Below are 24,491 nucleotides of genomic sequence, written 5' to 3' on the forward strand. Positions count from 1 at the left end.
TAAGCTGTCTACACCACTCTCGTTCATTAATTGTGAAACTGGAGCAAGTAGCCTTTAGTTTATAGCTTAAAGACCGGAAACAGATGGTCTTTATCCTGAACTGGCTGACTGTCTCTTAGTTCCAGCTTAATATTTAACAAGACAGATATTAGAGCGACATTGCTTTTCTCATCTAACTCTCTGCAGGAAAGTCAAATGGCAAATGTCCCAACATTTTAAATGATTCCTTTAATTTCAATTTCCATGAGTATGGGAAAAAGAAGGCGAAAAAAGATCTCAGGTGCTAGGCCAAGATATCATTGTTTGGTCAAGGATCAGAAGCATAATATTAAAAACATGAGGCATTACAACCCAAATAGGAATCTTGTTCTAGCCACCGACTTGTAAATCTTGACAATGTGATCTCTCTCAGATGATGTGCCTGTGTTCTTTTCTGATATTTAAGTACTGCACTGGGATTTCCATTGCATTTTTGAACTGATGTGCCAGGTGCCTTGAAAGAGAATTTCATGCTTGTATTGTCAAACACCTCCACTGGTGTGCTGTCTGATCTCATGTTATGGTGCTTTCAGGATGCTTTACATGCTGTATATCTCGCTGTCAGTCATGCAAAGAAGATGTGCTTCTCATCGCCTTTTTATTTTACATAACAGTTCAAATGATCTACAATGATGATGTCATCATTGTAGAAGAAGAAGAAGAAGAGCAAGTGTAGCTGTAGATTACACAGCAAGGTGTTTTAATTCCCTTCAGGCGCTGAAGGGAATTAAAACACTGGAATGGGTTTTAAATATGGGTCATCGATCTGCTTTAAGCCAGGCGTCTATTGAGTGTATGAGCTACTTTTGCAAATTGTAAAATATTCTGCTGTTGCCTTTTGCATTGGTTGTAATTCATGAAAACCATCAAATGGTACAATTATTATAACATTCAGGTATTGTTTACACGCAGCTAAAGCTGATAAATCATCCTTTCATGATATGTCCGATGGAGACCTGTCCTTTATCTGCATCCTGTTTGTACATTTGCTTCACTTGCTGTTGGAAGGGAAACATACACCCAATAAACAGTTTGCAACAGCAGAGCTCACTGGCTTTCTAGGATCTAAGCCATAAACTTAATTTAATACAGCCTAAAAAAAAGGCTGATCGTGGATGAAGGCAAGAGCCACCATATCCACTCAATCATTTACATTTGTTTCCTGAGTAACGCCAGTGTTTTAGAGCAATGGCCTTTTGTACGAGTCTGGGAGTTTACACTTCACAAAAACATGTTTATTAAATAAAGTGAACGCAGGGTGGTTTTGGCCAATATCGTATGGACTGTATAATACTGTCATTGTTTTTGGTGCAGTTTTCTTTCTCTTTATTGAACACAGAACCACTTCGTCATTATATATTCCTGCAGGGTAGGAGAAGAATCTTCTTTCACAAAAACGTTTTAAATTGGAGATGAATATTTGACAAGTAAGGGAGTAGGTGTATAAGTACCATTTCCCCCAGACAGCAGAGTGTACCAATCCAATGAGTCAGTTCAATAAAGAAAGTAACAGGAACATTTTTGCTGTGGTGGAGTACTGTACTGTAAGGTACTTGGGTATTTCCATTTTAATCTACTTTATATTACTACTTTCACTGTGTTTTAGATGCAATGTTGTACTTTTTACTTCACTACATTTATTGTACAAGTAGTTACTCTGCAGATTCAGATTATGAATACAATACTGTATTATTATGGATGGAGCAGACATGATAGTAGTTTGATAGATAGATAGATAGATAGATAGATAGATAGATACTTTATTCATCCCCAGGGGGGCATTTGTTTGTAGCAGCAGCAAGAAAGGTTACAGAGTAAACATACAAATATTAAGTATGAAAAATACTCAATATATACAATACAATAAAATAGCAGAGCAGAACATATTACATTTAAGAAAATTAAATAATAAAGAAAATGCAAAAAAGCAAGTTAGCCCCATAACCTTCACTTGCAGGACCATTAGTAATGCCTATACACATTAAGGCATTACCAATGTCTATACACATTAAGGCATTACCAATTATAATCCAGTGATATGAACTATAGTATTCTGAAAAGGGCCATTCTGTGTAATGAATATTTCTACTTCTGCTCGTATATGGTACTTGTACCTGTGTAGGACTTTGAACGACGTATACTCTGTAATTAGTAAATGGAGCTCATGCAGCGTGTTGCCTAACCGGTGGCGCCCCCTGTGGCCGGCAGCGGTACTGAGCCCCCAGCAGGACTCTCGCTGCGTTGAGTCCGTAGTTCTGCAAGGCTCTGCCGACTGGAGGGATGTGACCCCGGAACAGGACGCCCTCCTACAACAACACACCATTCAAACAGAGCATAGAAGAAAGAAAAGCTGGACCAGGAGGGGTAAGCGTACATGGGCCGTTTTCTAGACGAGGCGCACACTGTCTGGGGGGGTTTTGAGACGGTCCGTGTGTTTGATTCCCGGCGTCTCCACTCCTGGCAGAGCGCAGCGGTACCTGGATGGTGTTTGCACCCATAGGAACTTCATTCAGGCTTTTGTCTCGGGCGTGCTAGCGAGCTAGCTCGGCTGGTTAGCATCGGCTGCTTTTGCCCAAATGTAAGGTTTGGTGGAGACGAAATTAAATTAGTGTCAGGGCAAAATCAACGTGACTTATAAGGTCATTGAGTGTACCGTCCATATATTTCACCACGACGGATATCGATTAGGATTCATGTCGAAAATCCGTTGAAGGCTTGCTGCTCGCTAGCACGAGCGCTGCTACAGTTGGAACCGTCTGCGTCCCGCAACACGAACAGGATCCGCTCGGTCGAGATGTGTGTCCATCTCCGAGGGAACCAGCGGGTCTGGCTTTCGTTTGGGCGTCCGGATGTGTTTGTTTGCGGGGTTATTTTTCAAGTAGGAGGTTTAAAAAAAAAAAAAAAAAAATGAAGAAAAGAAGAAGACTTTGAAGAAAACTAACGTGACCCCCCTCCACCCCCCCATAAAAAATAAAACTCGGAAAAGCTCAACTAACGTTTCGCAGACAAACGTCACCGTGTTAGTTTGGTCTACTTGTAACGTTACCAACAGTATCGTGGTAACATTGTACGCTTCTTAAATGACGACACCATAACAGATGTAGCAGACTTCGTGTACATGATTCTTTATGTAGTGTTCAATACAAATTGCAGACCCACTCGTCCCTCTCACCTAACACCTCCCAGCCCGCCAAGGTAATGATTAGGGAGGACAATCCACTGCTGCCCAGACACAGAAGCTACTGTACTATGTGGTCACTCTCTTTTAAATTTGGTTTTCATGTTCAAGTTTTCTTTCCACATAACTCATTCATTGGTTTTCTATTTTTGGATCACCCATGGATGCATTGTGCCACGCTGCCTTTCACAGTGTCTGCTTTCCCCGTATGTCAGATAGCTGACAACCCTGTGAGTGGTGAAGATGGCACCCTGCCGGCAGCGGGGCATTGATGAGTGCTGCAGTCAGTGGGTTTCAGGGTTTGGCCACAGGCGAGCGTTCTGAATCCTCCTGGCAACTCGCGGAGTTGGTCACGGACCACAGTATGTCAAGGCTGCCTTAGTTTGCACATTCCCCCTCACTGGGTGGATTTTGGAGAGAGATTAGGACCCCTGGCCCTGCGTCCATCGCCTCCTCACAGTCAGAGCAGGTGCTCTTCAGCGGCTGCTTGAGTCCCAAGGGGACCTCATCAGCTGCCTGCAAGCAAAGTTTGGGAGGGAGTGCTGATTCATCTCACAACCTCTTGCTCTGTGTTTGGCACACACGCTTGTCAGTATGTCAGCATTTACTCAGTCCACATAGTGGCCTGTTGTGGCCTGACATGATGATACCAGAGCTCCTTGGATCCATTTGTGGCTCACGCACCTAGTCCAAATCCTCCAGATGACCACAGAGTCTTTCAAACTGTTTTAAAGAATCAAACTTAAGTGCATAGCCATCTTTTCTGTTCACAGTTCTTTGTCTTTTTGTGCAAATTTGCAACGCGTTGTATTGTTCCATAACACAAATCCTATAACTTTAAGAATTGAATTCACTGCCCTGACGTTGGCGCTTTTGAAATCTTGCAGCCGCACCCCCAAGGGACCAGCTTAAGGCAGCAGCTTCTGTTTCAATTCCTTTGAGGGACCCTGAGGAGTGAGCGAAGATGTTATGAGATCATAGAGCAGATTTAATTATGGTGTATATAGCATCCATGGGCGTGGGAAAAACTCTGTATCAAAATTGGTATTGTGGAAACATTTGCAAGATCAGGTTGCCTGGATCAAATCAATTTCTTTGGTTAAATGTCATGCATGTTCTTAATTGAACGGTAGCATTACAAATATACTGATTATTATGTGTAGCCTAATGGAAACTTAATAATGAGCACAATCTTGTTTTGCTGTGTGGGGAAAAGTTTACCGAGTGGCTTACAGTACAAATTTGTCAAATGTCACGTCCTGCCTAGTGTAATGTGGCCTTGTATCTACATAATGTGGCACATAAATAGTCAAAGGGCAGTTAAGCACACCCAGAAACCCGTCTATGAACTAAGCCTGTAGAGTTAAGCAGGATTGTTTGAGTTCATGCCTCACGTGGTGGCAACAAGACATGACCTACTTATCAATCATGTTTTCACAATCCAGTTCATCACCATTGTCCCCAAATACTGTAGGCATTGTTGAGGTCACTGTACATGTGAGGAGATGGCTTCACACAAAGACAGCATGCCGATATTCAACAAGTCCAAGCCAGAGCGCTTCTGGTCCGCTACGTCCACCCGTCTGGCTCGCACTGTTTCCAGACCCCAAGCTGCCCCGACCCCAGAGGAAAACAATCTGCCGGGTGTCCAGCTGGTCAAATGGTTTCATTCTGTCTCCTGCAGGTTTGGATGGGTAGAGACTATGTGATAGGACCTACATCACTATCGTAGGATTGTATTTTGTCTTGTGCTTGAACATTTAGTCGATTGACAGAAATAAATTGTCAACAATTTTGATTGTCTATCGTTCTTCAGAAATCATTTATCAAGCAAAATAGTCATTTAGTGGTTCTAACTTAAGTCTTTATCTGTTTTACAGCAATGTCAATTTATTTCGGACTGTTTGAAAACTAAATAATTGATTGATTGCTTAAATATGTGACAGATACAGTTATAATCAAAATAATCATTACTTAAAACCCCAATTTTTTCGTTACACGATTTCTTTAAGTCACAAGATAAACTGCGTGCGTGTGTACTTGCAGTGACACAGCTGCAGAACCAGGCCAGGTTGTTGGCAGACTTCTAGCTTACTGAAGTTTCTCACACATTTGTTTGGGATGTTGGCGCAGCCAATGGTTGACTTCTTAGTTATTTTTCCATCTCGGTGTTGGCCGGAGGCTATTGACCTCTCAGAGCTCAGGCTTTTAGCAGCATTTGTGTAAAGCTAAACTTGGTTTGTCTGTCAACTTAGAGGTTTGGTTTTTGTTTGTTTGTGGGGGGGTGGGAGGGGGGGGATTTCATTTCTTAAGCAATCAGACATTGTGCATTATGTGAACCGCTGATTCGAGAACCATTAACAAACCTGCCAAGTGGACTGGGCTATGTGTGACTGGGCCGGAGCACTTTGGCAGCCTCTGCCCTTCATGACCCTCTGCAAATGTGAGGGCCTATCACATTGCATACTGGGATCTCTTGCAGCAGATCCCCACTCCGCTTTGTTGAAGTGGTCTTCTCCATGTTTTTGCTTCTCAGAGACACTGATGGACACTGACACACAAGTGTACATAATAAATCTGGAATGCAGAGGCCATTCAATTGATAGGCATCTCCCTATTTTTTTTTTAAGCTGCATTACTTGGTGTGTAATTGGCAGTCATGTGCAGTAGCTGTATGGACATTTTGCAGTACTTGTAGTTAACACTGAAGTTAATAGTGATTTATAAGTCACAATCAGATTTGAACCATGGCTCTTTTTAAACAGGGCATATTTTGATGGTCACATGTTATTCATCAGTTCCCCAAAAGAGAAATATGTCTCTTTTATTTAAGTTAAACTTGATTTACTGGTAGAATTAGCACAGCAGCAACTCTTCAATGTTTTAAGTTTATTCATGTTATAGTTCTGGAACATCAATTTATAATTGTTTTTCTGATTTTTGCATACATTTATCTTAATATCTTCACGGTATCTTTATAAATTATGAGTACTAATATTGTAATTAATTCCAACCTATGACAGCAATAGCAGATATTTAGTCTCCTGCCGTGTGCTTAGAGGGAATCAGATGGTAACTTGTGATATCATAGTTTGTCAATGGTATTAGAATACCGGTCATTCACACACATCTGATTGCAAGGCAACCATCTATGATGCATAATGTTTTAGAAATCAATCATATGTTTTTTTAAGACTTAAATATATATTTATTTAAATATATCCTTATATATTATCAAAGTATATGTGTTGGTACACTTTTTAAAACGCTACAATGCCACTTATATACTTGGATGCCATTGTTTAAATGTTAAAACACCACGAACAAAGGTTGAACTGTTAGAAAGCATTAACTGTTAACATTGGGACAAAGATGAAGATATTCCTCAGCATCACACAACAATTTAATCATTTCCACACTACCATGTGTTCAGAGTTGCTTTTTTCTGTCAGATTTCTCAGTTCAATATCAGCGATGCTTTGGTAGCTGGGCTGCTCGAGGGCTCAATGTCTCCACCCAACATGACAACACTGACAAGAGCCCAACATGGGCAGAGACGGGGGGGATTAGGCCTAGATCAGCATTAAAGAAAGCCTTTGATTACGTCTGGAATATTAGCCGTATACGTCTGAGGCTGGCTGAGCATCCCTCGAGGGATTAGTGTTGCGCCAGCCCACCTCGAGAACCGAACATCAGACACACACAAAGGACTGAATCCCTATTGTGGTCCTTGAAATAATTTCAGACATGTTACACAGAAGAGTGTGTACATCAGAATAATGCTAGAATGACCTAAGTAGGCTAAACATAGGAAGGTTTATGTGTAGATGTTTCCCGACGGTTTCCACTTTGTCACTGCATCCTGATCAAATCTGTTTGTACGATTTTCTTTTTTTTTCTTTTTCTTTTCTTCTTTCTTCTTCTTCCTTTTTTATAAATATTTCAAAGCAGAAATAATTCAGTGGATGTGTCAGATCATACAGATTTCAAACAAAAAGCAGCTGAGGTCCAGCTGTCTGACAAGGAGGGTCAAGATACGTTACCCGGTTGTTCACACATTCAGACATTGTCTTCTGCAAACAGAAGAGTTTAATCAGAAGACAGCTTGAAAAAACATTGCAAAACAATCATGCCAGTCTCTTACAATCTTATTGGTCAGTCTGTATTTTGTGGCAAGCCATTTGAACCTCACCGTAGGCTCTGGGAAATCTTTGTCATTCTTCACTATTGTTTACTTATTGAAAAATGAAGCGAATAATAATTAACATTAATTATAACAGAAATAGTTATCAAAAAGCCTATTTCAAGATACAGGCCACTTCTAATACACCTGCCCAAGACAGCATACACCAAGTCATTTGTGGCTTTAGAATCATGTTGAACTGGACTTTATCTTGACCTAGTGTGTTTTAAAGAGCTGTAATACAGCAGTGATACCCAGGAAGCCATTATTTAGAGGTCACGTCTGTGGCAGAGTACCATCTGGCACATTGTTGGAATTATAAACATGGTTGGAAAGCTAGTTTGTTCAGCAGGATTGCACGGATGAAACTACCCGTTACGTAATTATGCACAATGTTAATCACTGTTGTATACATGTTGTCGTCCAGTTCACTGAGTATGTAATGATTATAGTTCTGGAGCTACTCTGCTGCCCAAAATAGTCATCTACAAATTAGTGTTTCTGCCCCTTCCAGCCTCAGAGAGAATAGGTTGAATCCACAATAGAATGACTCCTTTCCCTTTCCTCTTTTTTGACTCTCTCTAACACGTCACAACAATGGAAGATCACTGATCAACCTTGTTTCTATTTCCACGATGTTTCTACCTCCTAGAGAGATCCTTCCTATGGGATTTTGAACACTACCTTTGTGCTTCTTATAGCAGATATATTGCTGTGAAAGTGGGTTAAGATAAAATGTGTTTTTTAGACTGGTGAAGATACAAATTGCAACTCTCAAAACAGCAGCCTGGGCAGAGATGGTGCTAAATATGGCCAGTTTTTATACTTCAAACGCAAACATCAGAGGACCAGAAATGCCTGTCATGAAAGCCTTAGGCCTATTTATACAGATGATGAATGTGGAATATATATCAGCCTTTTGTGCGGGAGCGGATGTGAAAATGGTTAAATTGTCATGTCTCAAAATATGCCTGAATATCAATGGATGTTTGGTACATCATTGTTGTTTTTTTAAATATCTCAAGACAAGATGACACCTTTTGACAGATTGCAGAGAACAGTATTTCTCCATCACTTTCCACTCTCTATCCAGTCGTACGCAGTGACCGTTTTATTCCCAGAGAGCTTTTGATGCATGTCGAGTAGTGTTCCTGAGTTTATATCAAGCTGCATTCTGTGTGTCGTCTCGCTGGTAGGTCTCTCTCTGCCTTGAGTCTTAGCTCTTCCATTTGTCTGGTGAAAGGAGCTTTGAAACTTGATCAAACGTGTCACTGCTGCTGATATGAAGACACTGCCACCCTCTTCACCCTCACAACCAATATCCTCACTGACGGTGTCCTGAGCAACTGACACCATCAAGGTCTTTTCATGTTACTTTGAGACTTCAGCGGCTCTCCAATTAAACTCTGCCTGACACTCAGGTGGAAGTGAATAACGAATGTTCTCCTCTTCCCCGCATTCAGTGTCCTGTGGCTGGAAACAGACACGAAGACAAAGTCAAGTGTTATTTGCTCGCACTAAACAGCCACCAAAGGTTGCTAAAATTATAAGGACTATCGCCAGAAGCTTGGTGCTCCAGCAGCTCTGATCTGGATGAATCCACTCGCTCACAGTGGCACCCAAACGCCAGCCAATGGCCAAAGGTGCCCCATTCATCCTTCTCCCCCCTCTGGGTTCTGGGAAGTGGGCACGACGAGCCAGCTCCTCAATTAAATATAACCCCACATCAAACGGCCTGTCAACATGCATTAGTGGTCCTTTGTATAGATAAGAGGCCAAAATAAATTGCCAGAACTATCATAGTCAGTGTGGCTCCCTCTGGCTTTTTATGAAAGATTCTTAGGGGAGAACAAATCCTGACTTGCATACTGATATTCTCTCCATGCAATCGTGTTGTTGTTTTTGGATAAGATTTATCCTTTTAAAATATATTTTTCTTCTCTATAAGACTTTTTTTTTTTTTTTTAGCTATATCAATTAGTAAATTTAGGCCGGATGTCAAGCCGCACTGTATGCCTCATCTTGTTGGTGTGTTGTAACGGAGATCTAATGCGACAACAGCTGACCTTGATGTGTGTGCGCCATCGCAGCGGAACCTATCCCTTTTCTGTCATCCGCATTAGCTTTGGCAGCTCCTTTTATCGCCTTCTTCTCCCTCCCCCTTTTTCTCTTCCCCCTTGCATATATTTTGCATCTCTGCAGACTGACAGAGAAAATAGGTCATTAGTTAGACGGAGAATATGAGATGGAAGGAGCAGGCAGGGGCGAGATCTGTGTGAAAACTGCCATGCAATATTAATGACAGCCATTCCCGCTGTGAAGTGCCAAACCGACACTGTGACTGCACGGAGACGAGGCCTCAGACTTATAATATCACCGCTGTTTTTAGACTGTGTGATAAGCACTTCATTTATATAATATAACAGTCTTGCCCTCAAAGTGAATATTAAAATGCAGTCAGAATCAAAGACTGTATAACATGTGGACGTAGTCACAGTGACATCACCAATTGGTTCGTGGGCAGCCGCGATGAAGCCTCGAGTTTGCCATTTTGTCCGTCGCCATCTTGACGAGAGAGATGTCCTTGGTGGAGCAAAGTACTGAACCTCTGAACAAGACATCTTGGGGCGACTAAAGTGTGACAATTAACTTTCCTGAACTGAAAACACACTTTTAATTAACTCAAAATGAAAATTGTAATGAACATAATGGTGTATTGAAGAAGACTTAAACAAGTTCATGTTTACCGAGACAATAAATCAAGTGTCAGGTCATTTTCCAGAGGAGTTGTCCCCTGCTGGATCACAAAAAAATGCCAGTGGTCACTTCTGCATTAGCTTCACCTTTCAGAACCAGAGATTGCGAGCTGATAAGAACACACGCAGACACAAGCAACAGAAACAGTCACAGTTTAAATATCGCTTTTCAAGCCTGCAGAGGTGATTGTTCTCAATCAGAAAAATCAGTCTGTCGGTTTATGGCCTGTGGGATAGTCTGGCTAAAACAACCACAGTCTTTAAGTATATATGAGTGTTTGCGTAGCTTAGCTTTTTTGTGTGCAGTTTTTGTCTAACATGGATTTGTTTGTGTGTCCAGAGCCACAGGAGCAGGGGGTATGAACCGCGAGGAGGCCCCGGGGAAGTCTCCTGAAGACATGTACGTCCAACAGAAAGTGCGGGTCCTGCTCATGCTGAAGAAAATGGGATCAAATGTGAGTACCGTGTCTCGACGAACACAAACTCTGGCCATGTGACATTTTATATTTGAGTATTCACATTTAACAGATTTATATAGCAGCAAACATTTGGTTTGAGTGCAGATTTTTGTCCAGCTCATGCACCCCATCATTATGTCACAATGTTTGTGTCATTGGTCAGATGGAAGAAGAAGAACCTTTCAGACCTACTTTGAAAGGAAACGCCCAAAGATCGTCTCTTAGAGTAAACTATTTCATGTGAACGAAACAGATTCACAATATATAAGACCTCCATTCAAGTTGTCTCTGCTTTGGTGTAGACACATGTCTATTCTGGTGCAGAGGTGAGTACTGTATCCTTCATTTCATTGGTGGCCATCTCAATCAATCGAAGTCCCCTGTTGTTCACTGTATAGCAGCATGGAAACCAAACAAACTGAGCAAATAGCAGCTCCAAGTATGTGTTATCTGTTCACCTCAGGTAGTGACAGTAATTCAGGTATTGATTGACATTGTGGAGGAATTGAGCAGAGATGAACTCATTTGGAGCCTCTGAAGATCAAAGAAGCAGAGAAATCTAAAGCTTACAGAAACAAGTATGTTATGTAAACCTGTCATCCTTCAAACCTTTCTTTTGAAAAGATACCCAGATTTAAAAAAAAATGTATAGCGTCTTTAAACCTGTGTAGAAAAGAAACCAGAAAAACCAGAGAGACAACTCTTGTCTTTTTGAGCAGCAGAAAGACTCAGTCCGCAATCTGGCTCCAGCACGCCGACAACAGATGGTTTCATTTTGGGATTTGGGCAACTCATAAATAATGTTTAATTGCTTCGGCAGAATAAAGCCCTGAAACGAGGCATCGTTTCCGTACCTGTCTGATCAGCGATTCATGTTTCTTACCTTGATGCGTTAAATGCTCAGTCTGTGCGGACATAAGTTCAAGAGAGTGCAGTTCTTTGGCTACTGTTGCACAAGTGTTATGTGATTATACTCAAAAATCTGTAATTACCCAGTCACTATTGTCTGTCTAGGTCAAATATGAACCCATTTCTTACAGAAGTATTTACGTAGGTTTGTTACTATACAGTATTTTTTTTTTTCTACAAGTAGGCGTTGGTTCCCAAGCAACAAACAAGTGCTTCCGAAAGCTAAAACCACAGAGTTGAAACACTGACTTTGTGATTGTTGGCACTGCAGCAGAACAACATTTTCTGCGATCAATCTTAAAAACACAGCTTTCTCTTTCTAAATGAGGGGGAAATATATCAATTATTTCTATAATAATAATTATAATAATTTCATTTTTAAACGCACTTTTCTTTCAAAAGAAACTCACAGAGTACCACAGAGCCAATATAAAGTAAAACAAATAAAAACATAGTTAAAGCAACCCATAATACAAAATTACAAGCTGACAATGAATCAACACAAGGTAAAAAATGCCTTCCTGAATAAAACGTTTTTTAGGCCAGTCAGAGGTACGGCGCTGCCGAGCAAAAGGCCCGGTAGCCCATGGTGCGAAGCTTGTTGTTGGGCACCCGGAGGAGCGAGCGGGCTATAAACTAATTCTAACTCAAAACCAAATCCAAAAATACCATGCTCCTACCTCTGGGAGAATCATTTTCATTGATATTATTATGAGAAGAGCAAATGTGTGTTCTCCCTCAGATTTAAAAACTTGGTTTGTTCTTGTCTGAAAACTTGAATTGTCGCTTTTTTTCACTCTTCAGCTTACGCCTAGTGAAGAGGCTTTTCTCCGGAATTACGCAGGTGTGGTCCACAGTCAGATGAGCCAGCTACCACAGCACAACATAGACCAGGGTAAGGCTGTGACACGCACACCAACACAGAGACACGCACATTTAACGTGCTATTGAGGGTTCACACATATCCATATACATCAGCTCACAAACACCCCCTTCACATGTCACAGAAGAGCTACTTTGCCCAGACCGAAAACACGGGGAAATCCCTCCACACAGCGCTCCTCTTGAGTCCTTAACCCCAGCCGGCTTAACGGGTTGCCTGGCTGTGCACGGACGCTGACTCAGCGGCCCACCAGCACTGAAAGATTACTCACACAGCAAACAGTGTGGCTGACTGGAACCGAGTGACTCACCCTCTGCATGAGGGCATCGCTGCTTCCACCGCTGCCTCTCACAAATGGCTGCGAAATAATTCAGTTATTAATGTGTTTTATATGATGAAGCAAATCCCTGTTCATTGTGGCTGTTGTAAGATTGACGATGGTTATGCTTTTTCCGGGCGTCAGGGGGCGCTGTTGAGCTTTCTTAAGCGCCACAGTTTTTACATTTCCAAACCACAAGAGGGTGCTAGATGAGTGTGTGGAGAGTGACACTGCAGTTACCTGGAAAAGCTGCAGCAAATTGTTTTTAAAATAATTATATTTTCTCGAAGTCGACTTATCAGCTGCTTTCCAGGCTCGGTCCCAACACATCTGTCAGATAGCGGCCCTGCTGTCCTCCCGTGGTAAACCTGCTGGGGCCCAGGCCTTCGGTGTCCCTTCTGATATTAGTCCCTCAGGGGAGCTTTAAGTCAGGAACATTGCTTGCGACACTTTACCTACAATGAAGAGTTATGTCTCCTTGTCCGTGTCCTTTCTCTGCAACGCAACAATCAGCATGGTTTGAATTGATAAATATGTGGTTTTCTGTGGAGAGGGATTTGATTTTACAGGGCAGCAAAAGACACTGTGACTTTGTCATGTTGTCCTTCTCTATTGTTTATTTTAATATATTTGATTTAACGGACAATACAAATACAATTGTGAAGTTAAATTCAGGCTCATTCTGGACTATGTGTGCATCTTTATAATTTCAATGCGTATAATTGCGTTATGGGCATGCAGTGAGGATTGCATTATTACAGTGCGTTTCTTCATCGAGCAGCAGAACATGAAGCATTGCATCAGATGGGAAGGGTGGTATCAGGTCTTGAAAAGTGCAACACCTAAAGTGAGATCGGCACCGATTTTTAAGTTATACATTTTTGAAGGATGTTTTCTGTTTGTTTAAACTTCACACTAGCTGTCAGTTTGTGCTGCATACCATCTGCCTCTGTCTTCATGCCCTTTAATAGATACAGGACTCCACGTCTATGCTATCAATACTGCTAAGAGGAGCTTCATTAATTATGCACAAATAGGACTGGGGAAAGGTGCTCTCTGTATGCATTATGCATCACAAAAATAGACACATTTAGTGTAATTTGGCAGCCTGCCACCTCCTCAGTGTGCCAATAAATAATTTGTGGTGTGCATCTTATCGAAAGTACTGTGATTAGGCGTGTAGATAGGTGAGAGTTAATCACTTCTAAATATTCAGCGCTGAAGGACAGTAGTTTGTGGGTATCAGCAAATTTGGGATCCTTTGAGGTAGTTTGTAAAGGAAAGTCCACTATTTGATCTCATTTAGAGGAAATAGATGAAAGGACGCATTAAATTGCCGAGCAACTTGCACAGTCATTGTGCCTCTTAAAATTTAATTTTACAGATGCACAGCTTTAGTCTGAAGTGAGTTTTTATTTGATTCCTGTTCAAAATATAGGTAATTGTGCAAATTATATTCATACATTTTGGGGAAAAGACATTAACATTGAATTTCAATGTGTTAATTGTATATGGCATGAGTGTGGAGGTAAAGCAGGTTGTACTCTCTGGGGTTCACTCTGTTCACTCTTCATTCTAATGGCAACAGACCTTTCCCCTCACTTTTCTGTATGCAGTAGTAGTCTGTCTGTCCCAGTTGACCATCACAGTGCAGCCGATACAGCAGACACTGTCTGTGACTTGCCAGCAGATTTCCAGGCAAAGGTTGTTTTTCTTTGTCTGATCTTGCATCGTTGATGTTTCTGCTCGTAGCAGTTCCACCTTCAGACTGCCTACGGGTCTGGTAGAGTAGATTCAATTAATTTAATGTTCTCTTAACAGGTTAATATTTTCCTAATTGGGGAAGATGATTTCAAATAATAACATCATCCACTTCATTCTGAGTTAAGATATATTTGAAAAATGTCTACCAGTAGTTTGAATTGTAGACATAAAATCCACACTGCTTTTGAAGCCATTCGACAAAGCTGTTTTCAAAAGCTAATCACTTCTCATAATTAAAAAAAAAAGCACACTGTTTACTATGATTGCTTCTCAGCTTGCTGTTTGGAAAAATGATAATTTGGAGTGGATGACTCACCCCTTTCAGCTTGTCAAATAATACAGTTTAGTATGCTACTTTTAAAGGTTTATATAGGCTTCTCCTTATACAATACGAGTTGTTTGAATTTTGTCAAATTGGAAAAGCATTTAGGATATTATTATTATTATTATTATTGTTATTATTGGAGCCATCTGACCCATTTTTAGCCCCAAGCCCCCCAGTGCCTCTTTTTCGCAGAAAAAAAGAATCTTGTTTTTAAAAACGGAAACCTAATTATCTCCACAACCAAAAGGTTGTTCAACTTCATTAAAATTGCTACAATACCGTAACCCTTGTGAGAAGAGAGCTATGTTTTTTAAAAAAGTAACCGTTAAGTTTAATTAATTACGTAAACGCCGTAACTTGCTGCGCCGATCGTAACGTTTCACTAACACGTTAATAAGTACCCCTTACGAAGTCGGATTTCAATAAAACACACATCTCCGTAACCCTACGCGCTTGTGTGAGTCTAACAAAGCAATCAAAAATCCTTCCAAACCCGCTATTAGTACCTGAACCATACAGTTTGAAAAACTCGGGGACCGCTCGAGGAGGCATTTTTGGGGAATCTGGCTCATATCATGCTGGATGTTCATAGTTATGATCAAAATATGGTATCAAAGTGATTTTTTTTTTTTTTTTTTAAATATCCTTTTTTTTCTCAAAAAAAAGTATTAAAACTTATTTGTGGTTCTAGACTGTCGAGCTTAAAAGGTCAGAGACCAAAGGGATTTTTCAGCCACAATATCCAGCCGTGTGAGACAGAGGACAGCCTGGACATGCTGATGGAGGATGCTCCGATACCCGTGTCCTCGAGGGATCTCAGCATCCAGCCATCGTGTCACGTGTCAGACACCGCCTCATCGATCGAGTGGCGGCATGCATAGAGGGCACTGAGGGCACTATCCCATTGTTGAAAAGCACTCAAATATGAATCACTCCAAGTCAAGGCCGGGCTGTATTCGGGAAATGTTAGATAGAAGTGTAGGTGTGCGAGCGGACGAAAGCTAATATGACAGATGGATAACATTATTGCTGTTGTCAGCTTTGGCGTATTCTGATAACACATTTGTAGGTTTTGCCGCCTCATCTGTCAGTCACATGTGATCGGACTGATTGAAATGTTGCTCAATCCCTGAATTCCCTCAAACTCTGCGCAGCTGTCGAATGTAATTCTCCTTTTTAAGAAACAAGGGGGGGCTGCCGCTCATATTTCTTTTATGTCTATGGGTCATGGAATTTGCATTTTTGCATGTTTTAATTGGCTGATTACCATACATGCAAATACATAATTTTGTTTTGCAATTTTAAACAGGCCAAAATTGAAAGTCTCAGCCAAAAGGCTCTGGAGCTTCTTTCTCATTCAGCTTTTTTAGCTGAAGCACTTTGATGTGGCTGAGGAGCGGAGGGCGACCAGCGTGCTACGTTTCAACACTGAGATTGTGATTGAATATGAAGTGTGAACTCATTAAGTCAGGCCTGTTTTGTTGGGGCTCTGTTTTAGTGTAACTTGCTCCTTTTGGATTAATAATACTGGCTGTTGTGCAGAGTTTTTAGAGAACAATATGGGGAGAACAGAGGTTCTGTCTTTACAGTCGGGCTGCTCTCTGTGACCGACGACGCGTCACTTTGAACAATAGACTTTGTCAGAGCCGCACACATAGCCAGCAATTTCAGGACTTGTTATCTTGTCTAACTTGACAAGGAAAGTTTACTCCTCCCCAGAAGGACGTCTGAAGTCCTCGACAAAAGAGGATGGATGGGGTTGCCATAGCAACCTCAGTTGTCCCAGGAAAGCTACCATTTCCTGTGGGGTTTTGGTGTCGCTGCAACGTGCTGCATCGGTAGATTGGAGCAGGTGTCATTATGGGACCGGGAGGCAAGCTGGAGTGCTAATTACACAACCGTAGTGTGATATTACACTCTCTTGTTTCAACTGTTACTGCAGCCGTGTCCTGTCGACGCACAATCTTGTTTCTTTTTTACCCTATGTTACAATCCGGTACAGTGCAATATTTAAACTCACTTTTTCAAGCGAAAGCCATGTTACAGTAAGGACCCGCCTTTGTTTGGCGACTCGGGCCGGGCATGAGTGGTATCGGTTCTGACTTTATGTTGTTTGTCACTGCAGCATGAATCAGAGCCAACGACTCAGCTTTATGGAGTGACTCGTCTCCCAAATCACTGAAACACTGAGACGTCTCCTTAACTACGCTCTCGTCTCTTTGCCTTAAACTTCATTTCAAAGCTTGTTAAATCTCTGAAATGTGAAGGGAAGAAAATTATGTTTACCCTTTCTATTAAAATAACTGAATTTAATTATTTTTGGGACACTTCTTTAGGTTGTATTTTATTAAGATAAACATTCTACACGATAATAAAATTATATGAGTGGCAGAAAGTAATGGGAAAGCTTTATACTTCAATGATTAGCAAGTAGTGTGCAGTTATGTGATGCAGATCATCCCATAAATGTGTGTGAAAGTAGCCCCACTGTGTTTGTTGATGATAGCACGTTGAGCTGGACCACACACACGCCTGAAGTGGTTTTCGAGGAGAGGATTGCATGTCTGCGTCCTCTCAGCTGACCCCTTGCAGACCGTGACCTCAAGTGATGTTGCTGCTCAGACTAATAACTCGGTGCGTCCCACTGCAACACTGGAGTCATCATGTGGCGGCTTCTGTTCAGACAGAAGGGACTTGAGTGATGCAGCAAGCTGCTTTTTACTTAAAACACACTCCCTTTAGGTTAATTTCACCACGTTCTTTTCCACAGAGGTATCAGTGGAACTTTGTGTGTTTTTAGTTAAATTTGACCTTTTCTCAGCCACATATTGATTTATAGAAGCGAGAAGAAAGACTTTGTTTGCTTGTGAATTAGTTCTGGTGAATATATGGCATTCTGGCTGCTTTTGGACCAGGCTTCGGGATGCAACTCATGATTATTCATGACTGACTATATATCAAAAGTAGTTTTACTTTATCTTCTATGTTCTTTGCCTGTAAAGTCCGTTTGAGGGGTATTTTCTTCCTCTCAAAGTATTTATTGAGGACAAATCGGATGATATGCCCGTTGTTGCTGTTATTTGTGTAATCCGTCGCCCGGAGCCGCTCTGTTTTCCCCCACCAGGCGGGATGAGAAGGGGATCAGTGCACTGCGGAGGGAGGGGCCGGAGAACGGACCGACACGGAGCCGCATCCTCACCAACGAGCCGTCTGCTCACAGGCAGCATCCTCTGATGCAGGCTGATTTTTATCTGTTGCTAGGCAACAGCTTGTAGGGACCTGACGTCTCCATCTAGTTGGCTAAGGCTTGTTTATTTGTGTGTGTGTGTGTGTGTGTGTGTGTGTGTGTGTGTGTGTGTGTGTGTGTGTGTGTGTGTGTGTTGCAGGGCGAGGTCCGCACATGACTCCCCGTCAAAGTAAAACAGATATAGCCCGCTCCGCTCTGTGGATGTATTTTGAGAGCATTTCTGCTGGTCGTTGGGCTCAAGTTGCTCAGTGTCTGACGTGTCCTTCCTCTGACCCGCCTGTTACACAAAGGTGATCTTATTCACACCGACAGGCTTTACAGTGATAAATGAGTGTTATTGCAAGTCCTTGAGACAAAAACATCATCTTGAACAGAAGTGCTATTCAGCAGCTGTGCCATTGCGTAATTGTCTCTTGTTCAAGCATCATTATCCCGTTGTGCTGTCTCAAAGCAGATGAGATTCATGTTATGAACTGAAGTCGAGCAGCATGTCTGTGTCAATATCTTTTTTGTCACTTTCATATCTCCAGTTTCTTCTCCGGCTTCCTTTTTCCCATAACATTTGGATGGCCAATGAGCTTTCAAGAGGAACTTGAGAGTTCATATAAACAGGCTCCCTTCCCCAAAAGAAACATGGAAATCATCTTCCCCGTAGGGAGAACCAAGCGAAACTCACACTTCTGTGTTTGGAGGGTCTGTGCTGTCTGATGAGAAGGGTCCGCCCTTTGTGCCAAATACATGTGGAGGCTCACAGCCCCTGGCCTACTTTCATATCTCCACAATAATTAAATCCAACAAGCACCTAAGGGGCTGTTGTGTGGCGCGTTTCTTTTTTTTTTATAACAGACGTGCACGAGGTGCTGTTTGAAAACTGTCTGCAAAGGTGTGGAAACCGGTGTTAAAAATATTTATGTGCTCGTCACCTGTCAGGTGTTTTTATTGCGACGCATCATCGCGCTTACGGTACTGTCGGCACCAAGTTGTCCTTTGCCACTTCCGTCTTTAAGCGATGCGTTTTTAATTAAGGGTTTGAGGAGACTCGAGATGTTGCAGTAGGTGCTTTGTGGTCTCGATCAATTTCCTTCCATTACCAAGAAGCAAATGCATCTCACCAGGCTGCCGAGCATGACAGTGCAAGAGAGACTTAATGCTTTACTACTTCATCTGGCAAGAGCGTTTTTTACCTCTCTCTCTTTTTCAGAGTCTACACTCCAATTGAAACTTGCCACGTCCTTGCCAAAAATGCCAATATGAAAAAACAGTTGGATATATGAGGAGATGAAAGAGCATTGTGTAATATTTTTATCTTACGCAAGCATAATTGGAAAATGGTTATAATTTATCAGAGACAAACCTTCTCAGCAGGTGTGGACAGGCCCAAATGACTTAATGAATCACAGTTGGCCACACACTGAGTAATTCCTATTTAAACAAAAGCTTGCTGACAGTCTTATTGTGTAGCTGGGAACCCGTTAGTAGACTCCACCCATAGGAGACTGTAATTATCGGTTTGTCTTCATTAAATTGGTGAAAGTGAAAGATGCACAAAAGGAGAAAGAAGAAATCCAACCCTGTGTGCTGTTGATCATTTTAGTCTCTTTTCTGTGTGCTCATTGATTCTTATTTCCAGAGCCTAGCGAGGTTAACATCATCAGCTGGTATCTAGTATTGTTTACTCAGCCTGAGCTGCAGCTGGCATTGAAGCCTTAGATGTAGGTGTTATCATGACAGAGCAGGATGCTGCCGTCAGCAGGTCACTCTGTGTGTCACAGCATCTCCTGTCGGGGCGCTGCGATGGCGGGCGGTGGCTAAGTTTCCACAACATGTGACCTTGGCAATAGATGAAATAGATGAAATGCTTTTGGGTTTATAGTCACAACTGATACCGTCAGGATCCAATGACCTGTAGAAAACTCTCACTCACTTTGCACTAACAAAAATGTGTTTTTTGAATGATCCGATCACAAGTTAATAGTTCATAACGTGTTGAAGATTTAATGGGATTCAACCAACATTCAGATAGAAAGGCTGTGTAATATGACTGTTTCTAACTAAATAAAATAATAACCTGGTCCATACCAAAGGTTATGCCCTTTACTCAAACCGTACACCATTGTGTTTTCTGTGAAAACAAATGTGAGCAGAAAAGCTAAATCTGATCCCAGTAGATTACTTAATGTAAGCCCCTTATGAATGCAAGTCTCCTGTGTTTCTGTCAATCTAACTGCCTATAACAGGTCACTCCTAGTATGGATATAAAGAGATGGGACATTTCCTGTTAGACATGGAAGTAAATCTATTGTCAAAAGCTCAAACTAATACACTCCTCAGACACAATTAGTGTTAAAAACTCACACAATCAGCATTTTATATTATGAATCAGATTTTGGCCTCTACAATAACATTTCATTCTCTTTAAAGCCCTAATTCCTAACATCTACAACAGTTACAGTAAATTATATTGTCATTTGTTTTCATATTGAGGATGTTTTTGTGGCAATGTTTCCTGTTGCATAAGAACACGTTGGGTTAATATCTTCGTCTGTGTCGTTTAAATACAACCGCGACTTGTGTGGAGGACTAACCTGACAATCTGCTCTTGGTTCTCAGGTGCGGAGGACGTGGTGATGGCGTTCTCGCGGTCAGAGGCGGAGGACCGGCGACAGTGACCCTGGGCCCCCCTTTCCACCCCACTGCACCCCCCAACCCCTTCCCGCACGTGATCCACAGCAACTCCACAAACACGACACTGATGAGCTCAGGAGAGGAGGGGCACCCGGGGGGTGGGGGTGGGGGGGGGGGGCAGGAGAGGAGGGGAAGAGACACCCGGAACTGGCGGCCCCGCCCCAACCCCCCACCAGCTCTTTCATCCCTGACTCCTCCTCATACAAGCTGGCGCACCATTACCTGAGAGGCACTCAAGTACTTCGCTGTGGGTTGAGCCTCAGCAACAAGGCAGTCAGTGAAAACGCTCACAGATTGTGTGGATGAATATCAAATGTAGGTTGTTTTTTTTGTTTTCTTTGGGTGGGTTGGTTTTGTTTTGTATTATTTTGTCTGTGTTGAGACTTTAGGCAGTGTTACATGTTCTATCTGCTGTGGTCACCGGAGGAAGTGACCAGTCAGCAGCTGATTGAAGCAAAGAGAAATATAGTTTTGGTCAAGCAGCGAGTGTGACGATTGATCGTGTTAGGGGAGAGATTTTTAATTATTTCTGCTTACCCTGATGGGGCTGAAATTGTTTTTGATTTAGCTGTCGTGTTATAAAGGCTTTTTTATTCTGTCACACGAGGGGCCTCATTTATAAACATTCCGTGTGTATAAATAGAGGCGTGAAAGATGCTTAGCCATCTCCCACCCAGATGTTGGGATGCTTCTGAAGAGCGTCGACACGTCTACTTCAACCTACATGCTGAAGGCCAAGCAGTTAAATATAAAACTGATGTAATCATAACACTTCGCAGACAATTAACTTCACAGTATATCAATTTCCGGCCTGTTTATTTATCACCTGCTTGCAGCCGAAAAAGTCAGTCATAGCACCCAGATGCGCTTATTGTCTCCTAGTGGCCAAAAAGTCTTAACTGACTAAAGACCTAATTTTAATTTTGTATATTTGCAGTCTGATCTTTTCTACACGTGCAAATACTAGAATGATTTCCTGATTGATGTGTGCGTTAACACTCACAACAGGCCTGTCATTAATCATTCATGTTTAATTAAAAGTGTTAAAACGGAGCAGGATCACGAGCCTCGTGACAAACTGCGTTAAGGGAACGGTATGTTTGAGTGCACGCCGGTTTCTTCTCCACGAATCTCTGCACAGTTTTATAAATGAGGCCCCCATTGTTCTTCTGCTGCTTTATTTTGAACCATAGGCTGTTGCGAGTGCAGCAAGGCTTTTCTCTGAGGAAGGTGCAAAAAAAATGAAAGACACTAGCAGACATAATCACATAAAACACAGGTGTACACATTCTCCCCAAACAAACACTGGTTTTGGGTTATTGTGACATGTAAAACCTTTTTTATTGTACAGATAGTTGGAAAAATTGATTGTGCCAATTGTATTTTTTTTATTATTCTTTTTTTTTTATCTGTAAAATAACATTAACATAATGATTTAAGAAAATTGATAAGAGACGAGACGCTGTAGTTGTAATTTATTGTTTACTGAATTGACTTCCTCGAACACATCATTAAAGATGGAGAACCAGTAGATAGTTTAATGTCATCAGCAGTGGCTCTTTGTTCACACTAAAACACACAAACTCTAAATTTGTTACCGTCTGTGACTAAACACGGGAAGCCAAACATCGAGGCTGTGTGCTATTTCTGACTGTACTGTATCTCTTGCACTATTATCAATGGGATATTTGCAAAAACATGCATTTTGATATTTAGGGCAGAGATGTTTTTTTTGGTTCAATGGATAAAAGAAAACTTTGTAACCCTTCGGTGATTTAAAAAAAAAAAGTATCTTCAATGTGTTAATTGACTCAACTGGAAAAGCTCAAATGAATATGTGTTAACAACCAACAGGTTTTTCTAGTGACGTCATCTATATTTAATGTATTTTAAGTACAGTTTGTCAACTTGTATAACTTAAAATAATTGTAACGTAATGTTTTGAAGCCAAGCATGTCTGCCTCGTGGTTTATAATGTTCATCCAAGTGGCGCCGAGGGTCTGAATCCTCGGCACATTGACCATTGTTTCGTACGTTCTTGACGTTTGTGAAAGCTTCCTGCTCTTTTAAAATGTTTCAGAAAAAAAAATCATTTCTTTGTATGGGTAAAGTGTTATCCATTTTTTGTTGTTGGCAATAACTTCTGTTTGAATGTCTTCAGTAATCATTGCGATGTAATCAGCCAACAGATCTATCACGCTGTCCGCCTACGGCAAAGACATTCGTCTTTTTATGTTTACTCTTGTTTTAAATTGTTCTTTATTTGTCTATGCATTGTTTTTTTCTCTCTCTCTCTAAAAGGTGTCTTACTGTACATTTTACCTGTCGAGGTTGTTCTTCAGCCTTCATTCAAGTTGTGTGTGTGTGTGTGTGTGTGTGTGTGTGTGTGTGTGTGTGTGTGTGTGTGTGTGTGTGTGTGTGTGTGTGTGTGTGTGTGTGTGTGTGTGTGTGTGTGTGCGTGCGTGCGTGCGAGCGAGTGTGTCTGTCTGAGTGTGTTTGTGTGTGTGAGATCATCGTTAAACTTGCAACCGGTTTTGATTTTCAGCATGCTGTTGAGTTTGACTAGGATCGATGTATCTTTTTACTGTGATGACTTCATGTTGCCTAATTGTTCTTTTTCGCGTTGCTTTTGTATTTTATTTTCCTCTCAGTCGACATTGATTAGTTGGTTTTGTTTTGTATGGCTGCTGACCATGTCTTGACTTAATGCTTCCAAATCCTATACCAACTGAACCATTAAAGATATTTTAAACAGTGAAAGGTTACTTTTCCTTCTTTTCGCCGCTATTAAGTTGAACTTTGTCAAACATGCAAGAAATGAGAAACTGATGGAATGGCTGCTTGTCTTCAGATAATGCTGTGAGAAAGTATTCATCATAGTCCTGATGGGGAGGAAATCATGTATTCCTTGTTCCTGTTCATCTGTATGTGCAGAAGAAAATTATCCTTTTGTTCAGTGTGATAAGTGAACAATGCAGTTTGTATGAAAAGACATCTGCATATTTGATAATATCCACTTGTTCTGAGCTTACAAATATATAATTTGTTATAAATTTGTGTTATAGAATGTAATATAATTTCTGTAGATGACCCAAAAAGTGTTCAGGTTTATGGAAAGTGTGAAGACAGTGTGATCTGGTCAAAAGCTCCGGAACAAGCGAGAAAGAGGCCCTTGAGGGCGTTGGCAATGGAATTTGTTTAAAAAAGAGGTTTATGATTTCTTCGTCATGTAATTATCATTTACATGTTAGTTCTCATGCACATTACTTCCTTCAGAGACGAACATTCTCGGCCTTTCAGCGACACAAATCACACTAACAGCCATGCACTGTACGTCGAAGGACTACTAAATCCACTCGTCCCATAAAAACACAGTTTTTTTCTTGTAAACTGACAGTAACCCACAGCCTCCTACATTTTCCAGTCAGGTGTTCGGGCAGATGTTTAAATTGCTGACTGGTCATCAAGTTGGGACACGGTGCTCCATGTTTCTCCTGCGCTAATGATGAACATCTGTTCCCCGTTTCACATGCCTTTTGTCACAGATGCATGAAAACCTTGCAATTTCGGGGGAGGGAGCTCTGGGAATAACACGCCAGCTGTTGGCACATTTTTCAATATTCATGCACCACTTTACACAGTAACTGACGTGAAAACTTTCTCACTAGAACAAGTTGCTGCTTAGTATTCAAACGCTAACCCTCCGTGTCGGATCCTGGTATGATTACATGCACACCTCCTTCCT

The 24,491-nt window shown here is 41.4% G+C and overlaps 1 protein-coding gene across 1 annotated transcript; it reads left to right on the forward strand.

The window, feature by feature from the left end:
• Positions 1-10,500: 10,500 nt before the first annotated feature.
• ctnnbip1 (catenin, beta interacting protein 1) lies at positions 10,501-20,798 on the forward strand. The gene is made up of 3 exons (XM_079225739.1): positions 10,501-10,611; positions 12,328-12,418; positions 20,672-20,798. The coding sequence occupies exons 1-3, from the start codon at positions 10,516-10,518 to the stop codon at positions 20,728-20,730; spliced, it is 246 nt and encodes an 81-aa protein (XP_079081865.1). The 5' UTR covers positions 10,501-10,515; the 3' UTR covers positions 20,731-20,798.
• The last annotated feature ends 3,693 nt before the right edge of the window (positions 20,799-24,491 follow it).

Source organism: Taurulus bubalis, assembly GCF_910589615.1.
Source record: "Taurulus bubalis genome assembly, chromosome: 11".
In the NCBI taxonomy this organism is placed as follows: Eukaryota; Metazoa; Chordata; class Actinopteri; order Perciformes; family Cottidae; genus Taurulus; species Taurulus bubalis.

Bases quoted from the DNA above. Each gene is read 5' to 3' on its own strand.
- ctnnbip1 (XM_079225739.1), top strand. From the start codon at position 10,516: ATGAACCGCGAGGAGGCCCCGGGGAAGTCTCCTGAAGACATGTACGTC. The intron at 10,612-12,327 runs GTGAGTACCGTG...TTCACTCTTCAG, and splicing joins TGAAGAAAATGGGATCAAAT to CTTACGCCTAGTGAAGAGGC. The intron at 12,419-20,671 runs GTAAGGCTGTGA...CTTGGTTCTCAG, and splicing joins ACAGCACAACATAGACCAGG to GTGCGGAGGACGTGGTGATG.